The sequence below is a fragment of the Tachyglossus aculeatus genome, chromosome 11 (assembly GCF_015852505.1).
Source record: "Tachyglossus aculeatus isolate mTacAcu1 chromosome 11, mTacAcu1.pri, whole genome shotgun sequence".
NCBI classification, from domain to species: domain Eukaryota; kingdom Metazoa; phylum Chordata; class Mammalia; order Monotremata; family Tachyglossidae; genus Tachyglossus; species Tachyglossus aculeatus.
Genome location: NC_052076.1, coordinates 44,646,053 through 44,660,039, shown reverse-complemented (window position 1 = coordinate 44,660,039; position 13,987 = coordinate 44,646,053). Strand labels below are relative to the sequence as shown.

Below are 13,987 nucleotides of genomic sequence, written 5' to 3'. Positions count from 1 at the left end.
GTCACGTCATTTCCCACCGGGAATCTGAGCCTCGATAGGCAAAGCCATAGACTCCCTGTGAAGTGAGAAATTGTTAAATAAATTACAAGTGGCTTTATGAGTGAATGTGTTGTAGGCTAAGAAAGCTGAGTTGGCAGCCTGCAACCTCCTCTAGTTTCCAGACAGGTACAGCTTGGGTGCTATGCTGTGCCAGCTTTTAATTATAGCCTAAGAATCCATGCTGCATTACTCAGCAGGATGGAAATGCTATTTAGTATTTCTGGAGGACATGTAATGTTGTTACTAGCAAAGACAATCGGCTATAAAATAATTTTTAAGAGCCATTCTCTTTATTGACTCAGTCAGATTTACAAAACAAATGAACTGATATGGAGCTTGTCCCAGACTTTTACTAATAATTTACAATAAAAATTCCCTGTCATTTGGAAAATGTTGAGTATTTCTTGGAGAGAAAATTGAATATGTGTGGGATTATTTATGGTTCTTTTGGACTGTTTCTGCATGGCAGCAAGGGTAGCTGAGATTTGATAGTTCATTTTAAAAATCACCAGCATTTATTGAGGACCTTCTGTGTAGAGCACTGCATGAACGTACTCGATATTTGGGAACCTTCAGTAGAAATATTTGGTTCCTGCCCTTAAGGAACTAACAATCTGCCAAGGGGAATGAGGTGGCATACATTGCAAACTATATACTAGTAAAAGGGTAAGACCATAGATACAAATGGAAAAATGAAAATGAATAATAAATAAATGGCATTAGTGGCCAGGAAGGTAGAGGATTTGACAGTTATCTGATTAACTTAGATAATTCACTAATAACAGGACCATTTTCGTCATTCGAGTTAGGACAGTTTTTCTTTTAATTCTTTAGTCCAGTGATTAATAGGGCCCCGTTAACTGTCCTGACCTGTGTGGGTCAGTGCTGGCAAGGTCCATTGGTGCTTCCACCTACAAAATTCAGTCCCCACAATCTCCCGTCATTTCCTCCTATCTGTAATTGATTGTAGCATCTATCTCTCCTGCCAGTGTGAGGTCAGGCATTCTATCTACTAATTCTGTTGTTCTCTCCCAAAAGTCTAGTGCTGTGCTTTGCACACAGTAGGGATGTAATAAACACTGTTGATTGATTATCCCTGCCAAGTCGTTCTTCCACTGGGGCATGGAGTGCAACAAGTGAGTAGGGATAGAGCACAGTGTGAAGCCCTGCGGAGAGTTTTACACACAAGATCCATGTATGGCAGAAGTTACTGCAGAATGGTCGCACTTGTGGAAAGTTTTGTTTATAGTTTACCTTTAAGAAAAATATATGCTGAATATTGAATTGAATCCCTTCTTCCCAAACCAACTCACTACCACGTGCCCCACCCTCCTTCTCTATCAAGGAAAGACAACAGCACTTTCAAGAGCCCTGTCCTACCCTCATCGTTGGATCTGGACCCAGATGGCGATGCACCCACCATTTCTGCACCCTGTACTTGAGGACTGGAACTCCTTCATTGGCCTATAATTTATAAAAATGTTAGGAGATAATGATAAGCCCATTTAGCCATAACAGAAACCGGCTTAAATTTTTTTCAGATGCAGTGTTGCAAAACAGCACCACCGGGAAAGAGTAAAAGCTGGGTAAAGCATGATGAAGTGTCAGGTAGAACATGAGATCGATTGTGGTTTGTGTTCAAATATCCAGTCTTTGTTTTTAATTACAGTGCATGCTCTCCCAGTTAGAATAGTTTAGCCAGCGTATATTTAGAGCTTGTTTGTTTATGAGCCTGGGTATAAGTTCCTTAGTGTCTTTGCTTTCTGTTCTCAGCCTCTTTCTCTCAGCCATTGCCAACAGTAAATGTACGCCACTGGGGAGTTCTTTCCCAGTCTGATGATATTGAATTTATTGGAGCTCTGATTAATGCAACCTCAGAATCATTTAAGATGATCCTTATGTACTACATGTATCTTCATATAAATGGGTGTTCTGCCATCAGTATTAAGTCTGATTGTGCACCCCTGCTTTGAGAAGCTCACACAGCCAGTGCCCATTTTCATAAGGAAAGGAAACATCTTCCTTTCTGCTCCCCAGTTCACATCCTGTGCCATTCTGTACTGGCAGCACATGTTTGTAAAATAACAAGTTGGGGTGTGGCCTAAATCAGGGACTGGGTGGGGGCAGATACAGAGCATATGAACCCCGTAATCTAGGGAATTGTGTCTGGCCACTCGTTTGCATGTGCAGGGTTTTCTTTGTGCTCGTGAAGTGTGTGTTCGGAAAAATCTTCTGCTGTAGCCCTCTAGACTTGAAGCTCCTTGTGAGTAGAGATCTCTACCAACTCTACCAATTGGCTTTGTATTTTACTCTCCCAAGTGCTTAGTACAGTGCTCTGCACAGAGTAAGTGCTCAATAATTATGATTGATTAGCTACTGAGAGCACTGCTCCTGGGGACAGCTAGGATGTTTTCTTCCTGAATCTTGGTTGAAGGTGAGACGACAGCAAGAGGCGGTAGCTGAAAGGATTGCTCATCCCTTTAATATTAGGAGAAATACATTATTTTCTTGTTCCAGGGCAGTTTTAGGTCAAATTTCCCTCATCCCTCCGTGACAGGGCAACGATCATGAAAATGGGGGCATGGGATATAGCTTTAAACCACATGGACAGGCCTAACAGTAGACCCACTGAGAGCTAATTTTTGCAGCAAGTCTTGAATCCAGAAACCCGGGCCTTTTACGAGCTATCCTGATACTTTTTTTTTTTTTGAGGCAGAAGTCCTACCAATGATCCTTTTGGGGCCAGGCCTCACAAAGCACTATGGTTGGACTATCCACCTCAGTAAATTTATCTCCTAGAATCTAGGAGGTCTTAGTGAGGGAATGTACTAGACTCAGTAGTCCATGAAAATTCCTTGTGCATTTAAGTTCCCCACTCCTGTGGCAGAGTTTTAGGTACAAGGCACTCCTCACTTATTGTTGCTGATAATATCGTTTTGTAGTTACATTATCAATCTTTTAACAAACAGACGTGTTTAAAGTAGTGCAATATTTTGGTTACACCATTGTGCGCCTACAGCAAGAACAGTCAGAGAAGCAGCCAAATGTTCTACCCTCCTGATTCCACCATCTCACAGCCATTAGAATTATTTAAAAACTGCCTTTGTGTATAATATTTTTAGCCGATGAAAACAATTTTTTAGAACCTAACCATCCATATTTGCATTCATTCTTTTGGGGAACTTGCATTCATTTAACATTTTAGAAGATAGATACTTTTCAAGAACTGAACTACACTATTAAGCCAGAGTAGCAATACCAAAAAAAAAAATTGCAGAAGCTAACTGAAGCAATCAGTGTAGCTAATAATAGTTTTATAGTCTTGAGCTAGAACTCCTGTTTCTGGAATTTAGTGTTAGGTTTTATGACGAAGGTCATACAAGACAGATGTTAGTGTTATGTGTATGCAGTTTAAAATACCTGGGGTTGACTGTTTTAGCTGTTTTTGTTGTCCCATCTTAGTGGAGTCGGAACCCCTTTTTAATCGGTAAAGAATTATATATGTATGAGAAGCAGCGTGGACTAGTGGAGTCAGAGGACCTGGGTTCTAATCCTGACTCAGATTTTTGTGATTGTAATATCTTGGTCAAACCACTTGACTTATCTGGGTCTCAGTTTCCTCACCTGTAAAAAGGGATTCAATACCATGTTCTACCTCCTAATTAGACTGTTAGCCCCTTGTGGGACAGGGATTTTATCTAATCTTCTTATGTGTTCCCCAGTGCTTAGTATTTTGCTTTGCACATAGTACGCATTTATGTACCACTATTATCATCATTATTATTATTAGAACCATTTTAAGGCTGTCCAGGTTTAAAACCTCATTATGATGGGGGAAAAGGTGAATATCTTAAGTAATCCTTCAGTGAATGTTTGAGCCTGAAATTATGATGAAACCATATTCTATCCTAAGCATCAGAGGAGCTGCGCCATCATCTGTGACTTCATTGCCTGCTACCTTAGTGCCTGTTGGTACTAAGATTGGCAGTGGTCCTTGAAACAGCATGGCCTAGTGGATACAGCACAGACTTGGGAGTCAAAAAGACCTGGGTTCTAATCTCGGTTTTCGGTATGACCTCGGGCAAGTCACTTAACTTCTCTGTGCCTCAACTGCTTCGTCTGTAAAATGCTGTTTAAGACGATGAGTCGTATACAGGACACGGACTGTGTCCAACCTGATTATCGTGTTCTAAGCACTGATTACCCCAGTGATTAGCACAGTGGTGCTTAGAACAGTGCCTGGTAAGCCCTGGAGAAGCAGAGTGGCCAGTGGATAGAGCATGGGCCTGGCAGCCAGAAGGACCTGGGTTTTAATTCTGGCTCTGTCACTTGTCTGCTGTGTGACCATGGGCAAGTCACTTAACTTCTCTGTGCCTGTTACCTCATTTGTAAAAATGGGGATCAAGACTCTGAACCCCATGTGGGACATGGACTGTTTCCAGCCAGATTAGCTTGTAATAATAATAATAATGATGGCGTTTATTAAGCACTTACTGTGTGCAAAGCACTGTTCTAAGCGCTGGGGGATATACAAGGTAATCAGGTCGTCCCACATGAGGCTCACAGTCGTAATCCCCATTTTACAGATGAGGTAATTTAGGCACAGAGAAGTGAATTGACTTGCCCAAAGGCACACAGCTGACATTTGGCGGAGTTGGGATTTGAACCCATGACCTCTGACTCCAAAGCCCTTGCCCTTATCACTGAGCCACGCCGCTTCTCTACCACAGCGCTTAGTAGAGCACCTGGCACACAGTAAGCGTTCAATAAATGCAGTTGAAAAAAGAAGACGACTCCCTCCAGTTGGGCAGGCAGAACTCACCTCTATGCCTGGCAGGCAACTAGTTAAAATGAAGCCTGTTGCGTGATGAAAATGAGTATTATTTTGGAGTGTGATGGGTGTGAATGGTGAGGGGATAAAGAGAGGACATAGACAAGGTTCAGCAATAGACATCTAGAATTTTTTAATGAAGTTAGTAAGCTTAGACTGAAATTAGTTCAGGCTGATGGGGAACGAAAATTAAATCTTGTGGAAACTGACAACAGCTTGTACAAAACTCAGTCAACAGAGGCATGGATATTTCCTTTTATTATCCTGTCTTTTTCTTTATGTTCCTTTTTAATTTTCAGCAAATTTTTGTTGTTGCAGAGTATGGTGTTTGTGAAAATTTACGGAAACTGGAGATCACGGGTGTCTCCTGTCGAGATGTCTATGCCAAGCGTAAGTAAAACAATTTTTTTTATTCTTCTTAGCTTTATTTTAAAAATTAATTCACAGATTACGTGTTATGCTGAATAATAAAAACACTGAATCGATGTACAGTTTTTTTTTCAAATGCATTAGTTTTGAAATAATTTGGACTCATTATGTTTGTAATAGCAGTACCAAAGGCTGGAAAACCTCTCCTCACGTTTTCTCTGACCTCTCTGTTCCTTCTCTAGCTATACTTGTCTCTTCAATCCACACTTACTAAGAAATATTTTGCTAGAAGCTATAAGGCCTCTAAATTGCAAAATTGGCATGTTCAGTTGCAGATAACCTGCTTATTTTTAATCAACTCTGTTGGGATTTTGAGATCTTTCCCCTCTACCCCTCCCTTGTGTGTCTGCTCTTCATTAGATTTGTGCAGAACCATCACCGACTAGGCAATTAAACCTTCCATTTATTAAAGCTTTGCTTCCTGTGATTGAAGATACTTTATGATTTGAATAATCCCGTGTAAAATCCTTTCTATATCTTTCCTTTAAACTGAGTTGCACTTACAAGAATAACTTCTCCAATAGCTTGTCAGTCTGCTGTTCTCTGTAGACATGCTTTAGCTTAAGTCTGTGAGGTCTTTGTGTCCTGTTTATCTTGAAACTAATTTGGCACTGGGTTTCCATTTTATTTTGAGCCTTTAAACCAAATTCCATCATGACCCCCCAAAACATGTCAGTTTTACATATTTAGTACCCATATAGTTGGTGTCCTTGCTTCTTTGAAGCCTTAGTTCATTAATTCTCAGTTTATTAACTCTGATACTTGTCATGTTGACACTGTTGAATAAATTGGTTTGTTGTCTGCTTACATTTGTGGGTTAGATGATACTGTGTAATCCTATCATAATTTTTCTCATTTCGTTATTATATGTATTAACTGATATTCACTGTCTTTACTCTGAAACAATTGAGCTGGGAATGCCTTCTAAATGTTATGTTGGCCTTAGCAAAATTAAATAATTTGTTTGCCAAGATACTGAATTGAAATGTTCTGTTCCCCTTTCCAAGCCAAATTGCATTAAAGTCGAATGTAAGTTTTAATGAAGGTCTAATTCAGAATAAGTTGATAGACTCAGGCAAATGGTGAGGAAAAATACCATCCTCTGGTATTAGAGTTTGCCTTGTAAAGTCAAATTTGGAGGAGAGTGGCAATATGTAAAGTAAACCTATCACTTTATAATCCTGCCTGACCCTTTCCCTTATCGCCCACATGTACCAACTCTTAGTTGACTGTTTGTTCTGACATACATAGTTTTACTTCATAATAATCTTTTTTTCTTTTATCACCTGTGTTGGTATTTTAGAATATGCCAATATATACAATTGAAATGAGAGATGGTAGTGGTGGTGGTACTCTGAAACTACATGGATGCTGTCATTTATGAGGCCAGGAAACCGAAGGAAATAGTTGTGAGATTCTCCAATACCTGGATACGTGGTTGGGAACTACTGCTTTAAGAAGGAGTAGTTTTCATTTAATTTACTTTCCAGGTCAGGGTGGAAATCTGAGGCAAGAGCCTTGGGAAATTTGACTACATTACGCTACTTCTAGTTGTTGAATAAATAATTTGTCACACCAGATCTCTATGGTAAAGAGTACCTTTCCTGAAAATTCATTTACTACTCTTCCTTTGTTAGAGTTCATAATTGGTTTTGTGAAAATAGAACTTCAAGCAAAAGAGCACTAAATGAAATATAGATTCCCATAAGAAGTAATATAATGTGCATTTAATGTGTACCCAAAGTCCAAAAAGGTGACCAAAGCATTATAATAATAATAATAATGGTGGCATTTATTAAGCGCTTACTATGTGCGAAGCACTGTTCTAAGTGCTGGGGAAGTTACAAGGTGATCAGGTTGTCCCACAGGGGGCTCACAGTCTTAATCCCCATTGTACAGATGAGGTAACTGAGGCACAGAGAAGTTAAGTGACTTGCCCAAAGTCACACAGCTGACACTTGGGAGAGCCGGGATTTGAGCCCATGACCTCTGGCTCCAAAGCCCGTGCTCTTTCCATTGAGCTGCTTCTCAGCGTGATAAAAACACAAGAAATGCAAGTATATGATCAAATAGCAATGCAATTATGGAAATATTTTTTATGTAAGATTTAAAAATTAGTTTTTGTGCTTACATGTAAATGTAGTACTTTTTAAGTGTTGTTTTTCATACCTTATGTAGGAAAAAAGCATCTTGCACTAGCAATCCTCCATTATCTCTGCTAAATGGATGTCATTATCTAATGTTTATTGAAATGGCTATATTCACTCTATTGAGGTCAGTCAAAGTACTTTCAAGGAAGGGGAAGGTAAACTTTGCAGCATTATTTCTAAGTGAGAGAGGCCTGAAAGTAATCCTGGCATTGATTCAATACAGGGAGTCTCCCATCAAGAACGCGAAGAGCCTCAGGCTTGCGACAACAGGACCAAGAATCTGTGCAAAGGAAATGATAATATTGGTAGTGATTTGTGCAGTACCCCCCTGGCATCCTCATCTCCACCTGTCTTGTTCCGTTTGGGACGTGGAATGTCTTGAGCACAGGCTAGAGCAGACTATGAAGTTCACCAAAAGGGTTTGGGTATGTACCTGCCAAAGTGAACATTCAATAGTGTTCTTTCAAAAGAACATTAAAAAGAAGAACATTATAACATAACAGGAAGTGGCTGTATAGTTTTGAGAAATGGATATATCTTCTAGTACTTATATTGCTGTGTCTGTTCAGGTATAAACCCACGAGTGAAGTCGGGGCGTTTTATGAAAATTCTTCCCGATTACGAGCACATGGAATACAGAGATGTATACACCTGCCGTACGTACTGCTTCTTAGCTAACGCTTTTTGCACTGAGCACGCACAAGATGCTGCATGGAGAGTGAAATGCCACCCTAATTCACAAACATGGAATCATCTTGAGGAAGAAGAAAGAGCTGATATGTAGTTATTTTTATTGCCCTCTACCCTTTTGGGGGATTGCTCCCTTTGCTCAGTGCAATGAGAAATAAAATGGAGCAGTAAGAATTGATGAAGACTTACTAGAACTCCAAACCAGTCATATGTTCAGTTTCTGGTGGAGAGAGGAGGGAGCAGGTAACGATTTTCGAATAAGGTCCTACTTCAGTCAGCCAGCTCAGCAATAAGAATTCATCTCTTGAGGGAGCACAACAGTGAAAGCTTGGTGGGGCTGATGCAAGGGTTGAGTGAGTCAAAGCAGTTTTTTTCCTTCTTACAAAATTGTTTTAGTACTATATTTAGGTTGTCATATTGGCCTCCACTTTCTCCATACAGTACATGTTGTCAGTGCAGTGTTGTAATCCCGTATAAGAAATCATTGTTATTGGCAGATTGGTAAACAGTTCCATGAATTGCACTTAGCCTATTTATTCTTCATAATTTGATTATAGGCAGTTGCAGTCTTTCCGTTGGTAAAAAAAAAAAATTATTTTAGATCTGACAAGATTTGTACAAGGATTCCAAATTTATGTTGACCCTTCCTATATTTACCAGTGCCACCTCCTGCTCCTAGAAAACCCTTCTCTTTGATTCCTCCCGTATTACTTTGCTTAGAGGACAAATGTCTGCCTTCGGGATACGCACGCAGAGTTCCCATGTAAAACAAAATTTTCTTGACTTTTTCGGCCCTGACACATAGACCTAGATTGTCTTTTGTGTGGCAGAGCTCTGAGTTTACATCAGGCAAGGAAAAATTACATTTGTGTTAAGCCAAATCTCTTTGGGAAATGGGCCTTCCCCTAACAATCTAGATTGATGTGACACACTTGGTGGTGGTGCAGGAGCAAATTTTAGCAGCATCTAATAAGGAACATTTGTTGTATAGACCAGAAGGCCAAACAGAGTGCTGCCACGAAACAAGAAGTGATTTACTGTACAGGTAGGGAGACATGTACTTGAGGGGAAGCCTTTAAAATACTCTTCTTTAATAGAGTTTGACATAGTGATTTTTTGCAAAAAAAAAAAATGGATAGAGATTAGGCAGTTTGGAAGGCCCTGGCTAGAGGCATAAAACATTTTGTCCTACATTTCCAGAAACAAAACTTCCTCTGCAGTGGTAGCAGACTTGACACCTGTCCACATGTTTTGTTTTGTTGTCTGTCTCCCCCTTCTAGACTGTGAGCCCGTTGTTGGGTAGGGACCGGCTCTATATGTTGCCAACTTGTACTTCCCAAGCGCTTAGTACAGTGCTTTGCACACAGTAAGCGCTCAATAAATACGCTTGAATGAATGAATGAATTTTAATAATTGTGGTATTCGTTAAGGGCTATGTGCCAAGCACTACAGTCAGTGTTGGGTTAGAAGCAAGACCATCAGGTCCCACATGGGGTGTGCAATCTAAGCCGCAGAGAGAACGGTGTTGAACCCCCATTTTGCAGGTGAGGGAACTGAGGCACATATAAGTGAAGCGACCCGCTTGAGGTCACGCAGCAGACAAGAGGCGGAGCCACTCGCAGATTGCATTCTGTCACCCTCATGTTCCTCTTTACCACCCTCCCAAAGAAGAAGAAAAAAGTCCAGAAATCATAACGGTGGAGTGTGGAAGGGGAGATGGTACAGTGGGTGAATGCCCTGCAGATGGAGGGGAAGGCTGCTTCACTGTGTGCACAGCCCAGTGAAGAGCTGTTTATGATTCTTCAGCCCTGGCCTCTAAAACTCAAGAACTCCCCAGTGACTGATCTTGGAAAGCTTGACTTCTAGATTGAGACACCCCTCTAGGCACAAGATATGATGTAGAAAGTTTGGGTTAGGGTTATGTTACTAGGTATGTGGTTCATCTTGCTGTGTATTGATATATTGCTTGGAACTGGTGGACATTATCACACTAGATTATTCTTAACATTAAAATGGGTTTAGGTAGTGTGCATTCTTGGAGTCGCTCTCCATCTAATACCATCCCTTAGCATTTCCTTTAAAGGTATGTAGTAATCAGTAGTTTTATTTGAGTGTATTTTGGCACCTTACATGTGTCTATTGTTGTCAAAGAACTAATATTTATTGAGCCCTTACTGGATGTTCGAGTGGTTTTTGTTTTCCCGTCTTGTTATACACTGATTCTTATCATGGATGCTTATGCTATTAGAAAAGCATTGTGTTCTAATGGTTGCAGAGCGTGATTCTGTTCTTTCGGGAATTGTATGACTTTGCTTTCCCCCATTAGAGAATAAAACTCCTTGTGGGCAGGGAACATGTCGCTTGTTTTTCCCTATGTACCTAGACCAGTGTACTGTATCAAATGGTTACTTAAATAATACTACTACTATTACTATTACTACTACTACTACTACTACTTATTGCAATTAATATCCCTTGGACCTTTACCTGTAAAATGGGGGTAAAAATATTTTATAAAAATGTGATACGTGGTTGGAGCTCTAAAGGCAGAAGCATGATATGCAATGCCCAGTCAGTTGGGCCTGCTGAAATACCAGCTGGTGAATTTTTAAAGCAGGCACCAACAAAGAACAGAAATCTGTTCAAAGTCTGGCATTGTGGTGAAACCTGTCTGAGAATGTTCAGGGTTTCACACAATTAAAGGATTTGACTGATGACTGTGCAGAATGCTGAACTACCTGCCTGCCCAGTACCGCAGAAGCAAAAGACACACTTAACTAAACAAAGCAACATTCGTAAGAGTAACTACATGGCAAACTGATTTCAGAATTAAAAAATCATTTTAACAAGAGACAAAAATCCAAATTCTCACTCATTATTTTACGGGATGTAGTGCCCTTTTTCTGGAAGGAAATTAGGAAGAGAAACTTCATTGGGTTGATTCTATAGTAATCAGTGCTTCATGGTAAGAAATCCTGAATAGAATGACACCACTGTAATTTAGTTGCCTCTCTGAATTTAATTTGTTATTCAGCTTTCCATTTTAAGCTACATTCCCTAACCTGACTCAGTCTTATGCACATGACTTTTCAAAGGAAGCCAAAAGCCCCAGAAATGGTCCCAGCATAAAATAGTCAATGTTTATATTTGTAAAACTTTTTTCTGGTGGTATCGGCAGGGGAAGAGAGGCTGCCCTGGCAATTTAGTATCTCCCTGGAGGCCCTGGAGTTGCGGTGGAAGGAAACTAACTTCATGGGTCCCAAATTCTGCTTACCCTCCGCTTTTACAGAGAGAAATTTCAGAGTTGGGTGGGAGAAGGGAGGCTGCCCTGTTCATGGCAGCTCCCTGAGGACACCAGAGCTGGGATTGGTGACTGTGGTCACTCGTTATTCTCTCACCCTTTCTACTTTAGACAGTGGGCCAAACACTGGATTCTGTTTCTGTCAAATACAGAGCAATTCTTCCCCTCCTTTTCCTTCCTCTCCTCATTGATGTGATTCATGTTTTGTATGTGGAAAAGGTTCCATAGTCCACAGGGTTTGGGAAGAGCCAGAGAGTTGATTGTTAAATACACAATAAGCAGAAGTACACTGAACTAGACCGAAGCTTTTCCATGAGTTGAGTCACAGTGAAATCCTAACCCTGTGACCTTTGAATGCGAAGTCCTCCAATGCAACATGATGAGAATGGTAAATAACTGGGGTCTGAGACTCTTAGGAAAGTGTCAGTTTGCAAGAGGAAAGATTGTCTGAAGAAATCCCTGGCTTTTGCTCTGTTTGATCTGCCCACTCTTTTCCTCCCCACCCCCTACATTTAGAGAAGCAGCATGCATTTGTCCAGCTCAATAAAAACATGTTCAAATAAGGATACTTTTGCTCCTCTCTACTGACGTCAGCGTATGTTTTGGCTTTGACGAGGATATGTTTTATAACAGAGGACTTTTGGCTGGGTATTTCTTAACTTCTGTATGTGTGTGTTTGCTGATTTGTAAACTAGGCTGTTCTCTTTTAAGTTTCAAATTTTGTACGGCATTATGTTATAGTTAACCTCTTGTTCCCAATCACTTGTTAGTGCCACTAATGAGACAGGTATTTTTATAATTATTTAAAAACGCTGTTCATTGTCAAATCTCCATAAAGTTTCGATAAGGTTTTTGTAAAGTTTTCTTATTAATGTATTTTTCAAGATTACTTGTATCTTTTTTTTTTAAATCCACTATCATTTCCTTAAAGTTCTCGAGGGTACAAGCTGCATCTTGTATAAGTGCCTAGGTCAGTGCTCTGCATATGATAGACCCTCAAGAAGTGCTGTTGATACTGATATTTCCTCTTATTCACGCTATTGTGTTCAGTTTGAAAACCCGGACTTGCTGTCTCTCTTTTTCCGTAGTGCTTCACCGCTACAGGCACATTTTGGGATTGTGGCAGCCAGATATTGGACCCTATGGGGGACTGTTAAATGTTGTGGTAAGTAATGCGATGTGTCCCTCAGGAGCATCTTATCGTGAGCAAATAGCCAGGGGTTGTTCTGGATGCAGAACCTCATGTCATTTACCTTCCCCGTTCATTCAGGATAAACCAGCACCCAGTCTGTTACAAAGAAATGTTGAAGAGTGGCTTATGGGGAACCAGAAATTTACCTGATATTGTGAGGCTTTTCATGGGCGCAGGAACTTTCTTTTTGGAAGATGAAGGCATCTTCAGAAATTGCCACAAAAAGCCTATTCTTGAGCTCCAGTGTGCTACCTTCAGGGTTGCTCATCTGTCTATGGGTTTGAGGCTTTTGAAGACTGGACATGCTGGTGGAGAGCCATAGTATTTGAGCCATTTAACGTCCATCACTGTCCTTTCTTAGCATTTAAAATAGCTGCTTGGACCCAGGGCCAGGAGGAGAAAGTCACCACTCTGAACACAGAGTGAATGTGGAATAAAATCAGTCTTCACTAAGAGATTGAATATATGCAAATTTTGGGCCACATAAACATTACCTGCTGGGCTTATTGCACATTAAATTGAATAGAATAACATGGAGAAACGTTGCTGCATTCAGCAAAGAACAGCAGTAGAACTAGGAAAGCTAAGCAACTGCTGTCAGTTGACTTTCCCCAAACCTACTGTGGACTAATTAGTGAAATTGAAATCAACTTTAAAAGCAAGGCTCATCAGGATCATAGAAGTTCTTTGCTAGCCTTCCACTGCTTCTAGTAGGGTCATTAATTTTTCAGGACTGCCCAAAAGAAGCCATCCAGTGTAGAATATAGGATTGTTTAACCCAAATCAGTAGATTAGTCGGGCTGCAGATTGGGTAAGAGTGGAAAAAAACTTTTCTTGCATTCACTTCTATATTCCAAAACAGGAAATTAGGTTGCTCGTCCATTCAAGTGAGCCATTTTAAAGCAGATCCTGTTAATGCTTAATAGTAGGGCTGCCTGACCAGTGATTGCCAAGGATTAAATTGGGACTTGCAGATGAGTATTTGTGAATTGAAAACATTCATTTAGAAATAGACTCAATATACAAATCAACAAGGGCTTCCCATTTAATAGTAATTTGTAAATGTGCAGCACTTAAATCCCCCTCCCTGAGGTGGTTCTTTATCCTTACTCACCGCATCAATTTCCAACCATAATCATCAATCGTATTTATTGAGCGCTTACTATGTGCAGAGCACTGTACTATGTCACTGGCTATGCCTAGGGTATTCCCGTTTTGGGGATTTAAAAATTTTTTTTGTGGAAGTTTTTTCTGCTTCTCAGGGGACAATCTGTTGTCTCACCCGTAGGCTACAGGGCCCACCATCTTTGTTTTGCTTTGTGTGACCTCACATGGTGTCTTTATTAGTAGTTGTA

The 13,987-nt window shown here is 40.3% G+C and overlaps 1 protein-coding gene across 5 annotated transcripts in view; it reads left to right on the top strand.

The window, feature by feature from the left end:
* Positions 1–13,987, top strand: part of FBXO31 (F-box protein 31) — a 54,595-nt gene that overhangs the window by 18,166 nt on the left and 22,442 nt on the right. Inside the window, exons 3-5 of one of the 5 annotated variants that reach the window (XM_038753454.1) lie at positions 5,189–5,260; positions 8,019–8,105; positions 12,529–12,605. In XM_038753454.1, the coding sequence (XP_038609382.1) occupies positions 5,189–5,260; positions 8,019–8,105; positions 12,529–12,605 (236 nt within the window). Of the gene's footprint in view, positions 1–5,188; positions 5,261–8,018; positions 8,106–12,528; positions 12,606–13,987 lie in introns of those variants that run through there. The other 4 variants (XM_038753455.1, XM_038753451.1, XM_038753453.1 and 1 more) reach the window with 4 other exon arrangements.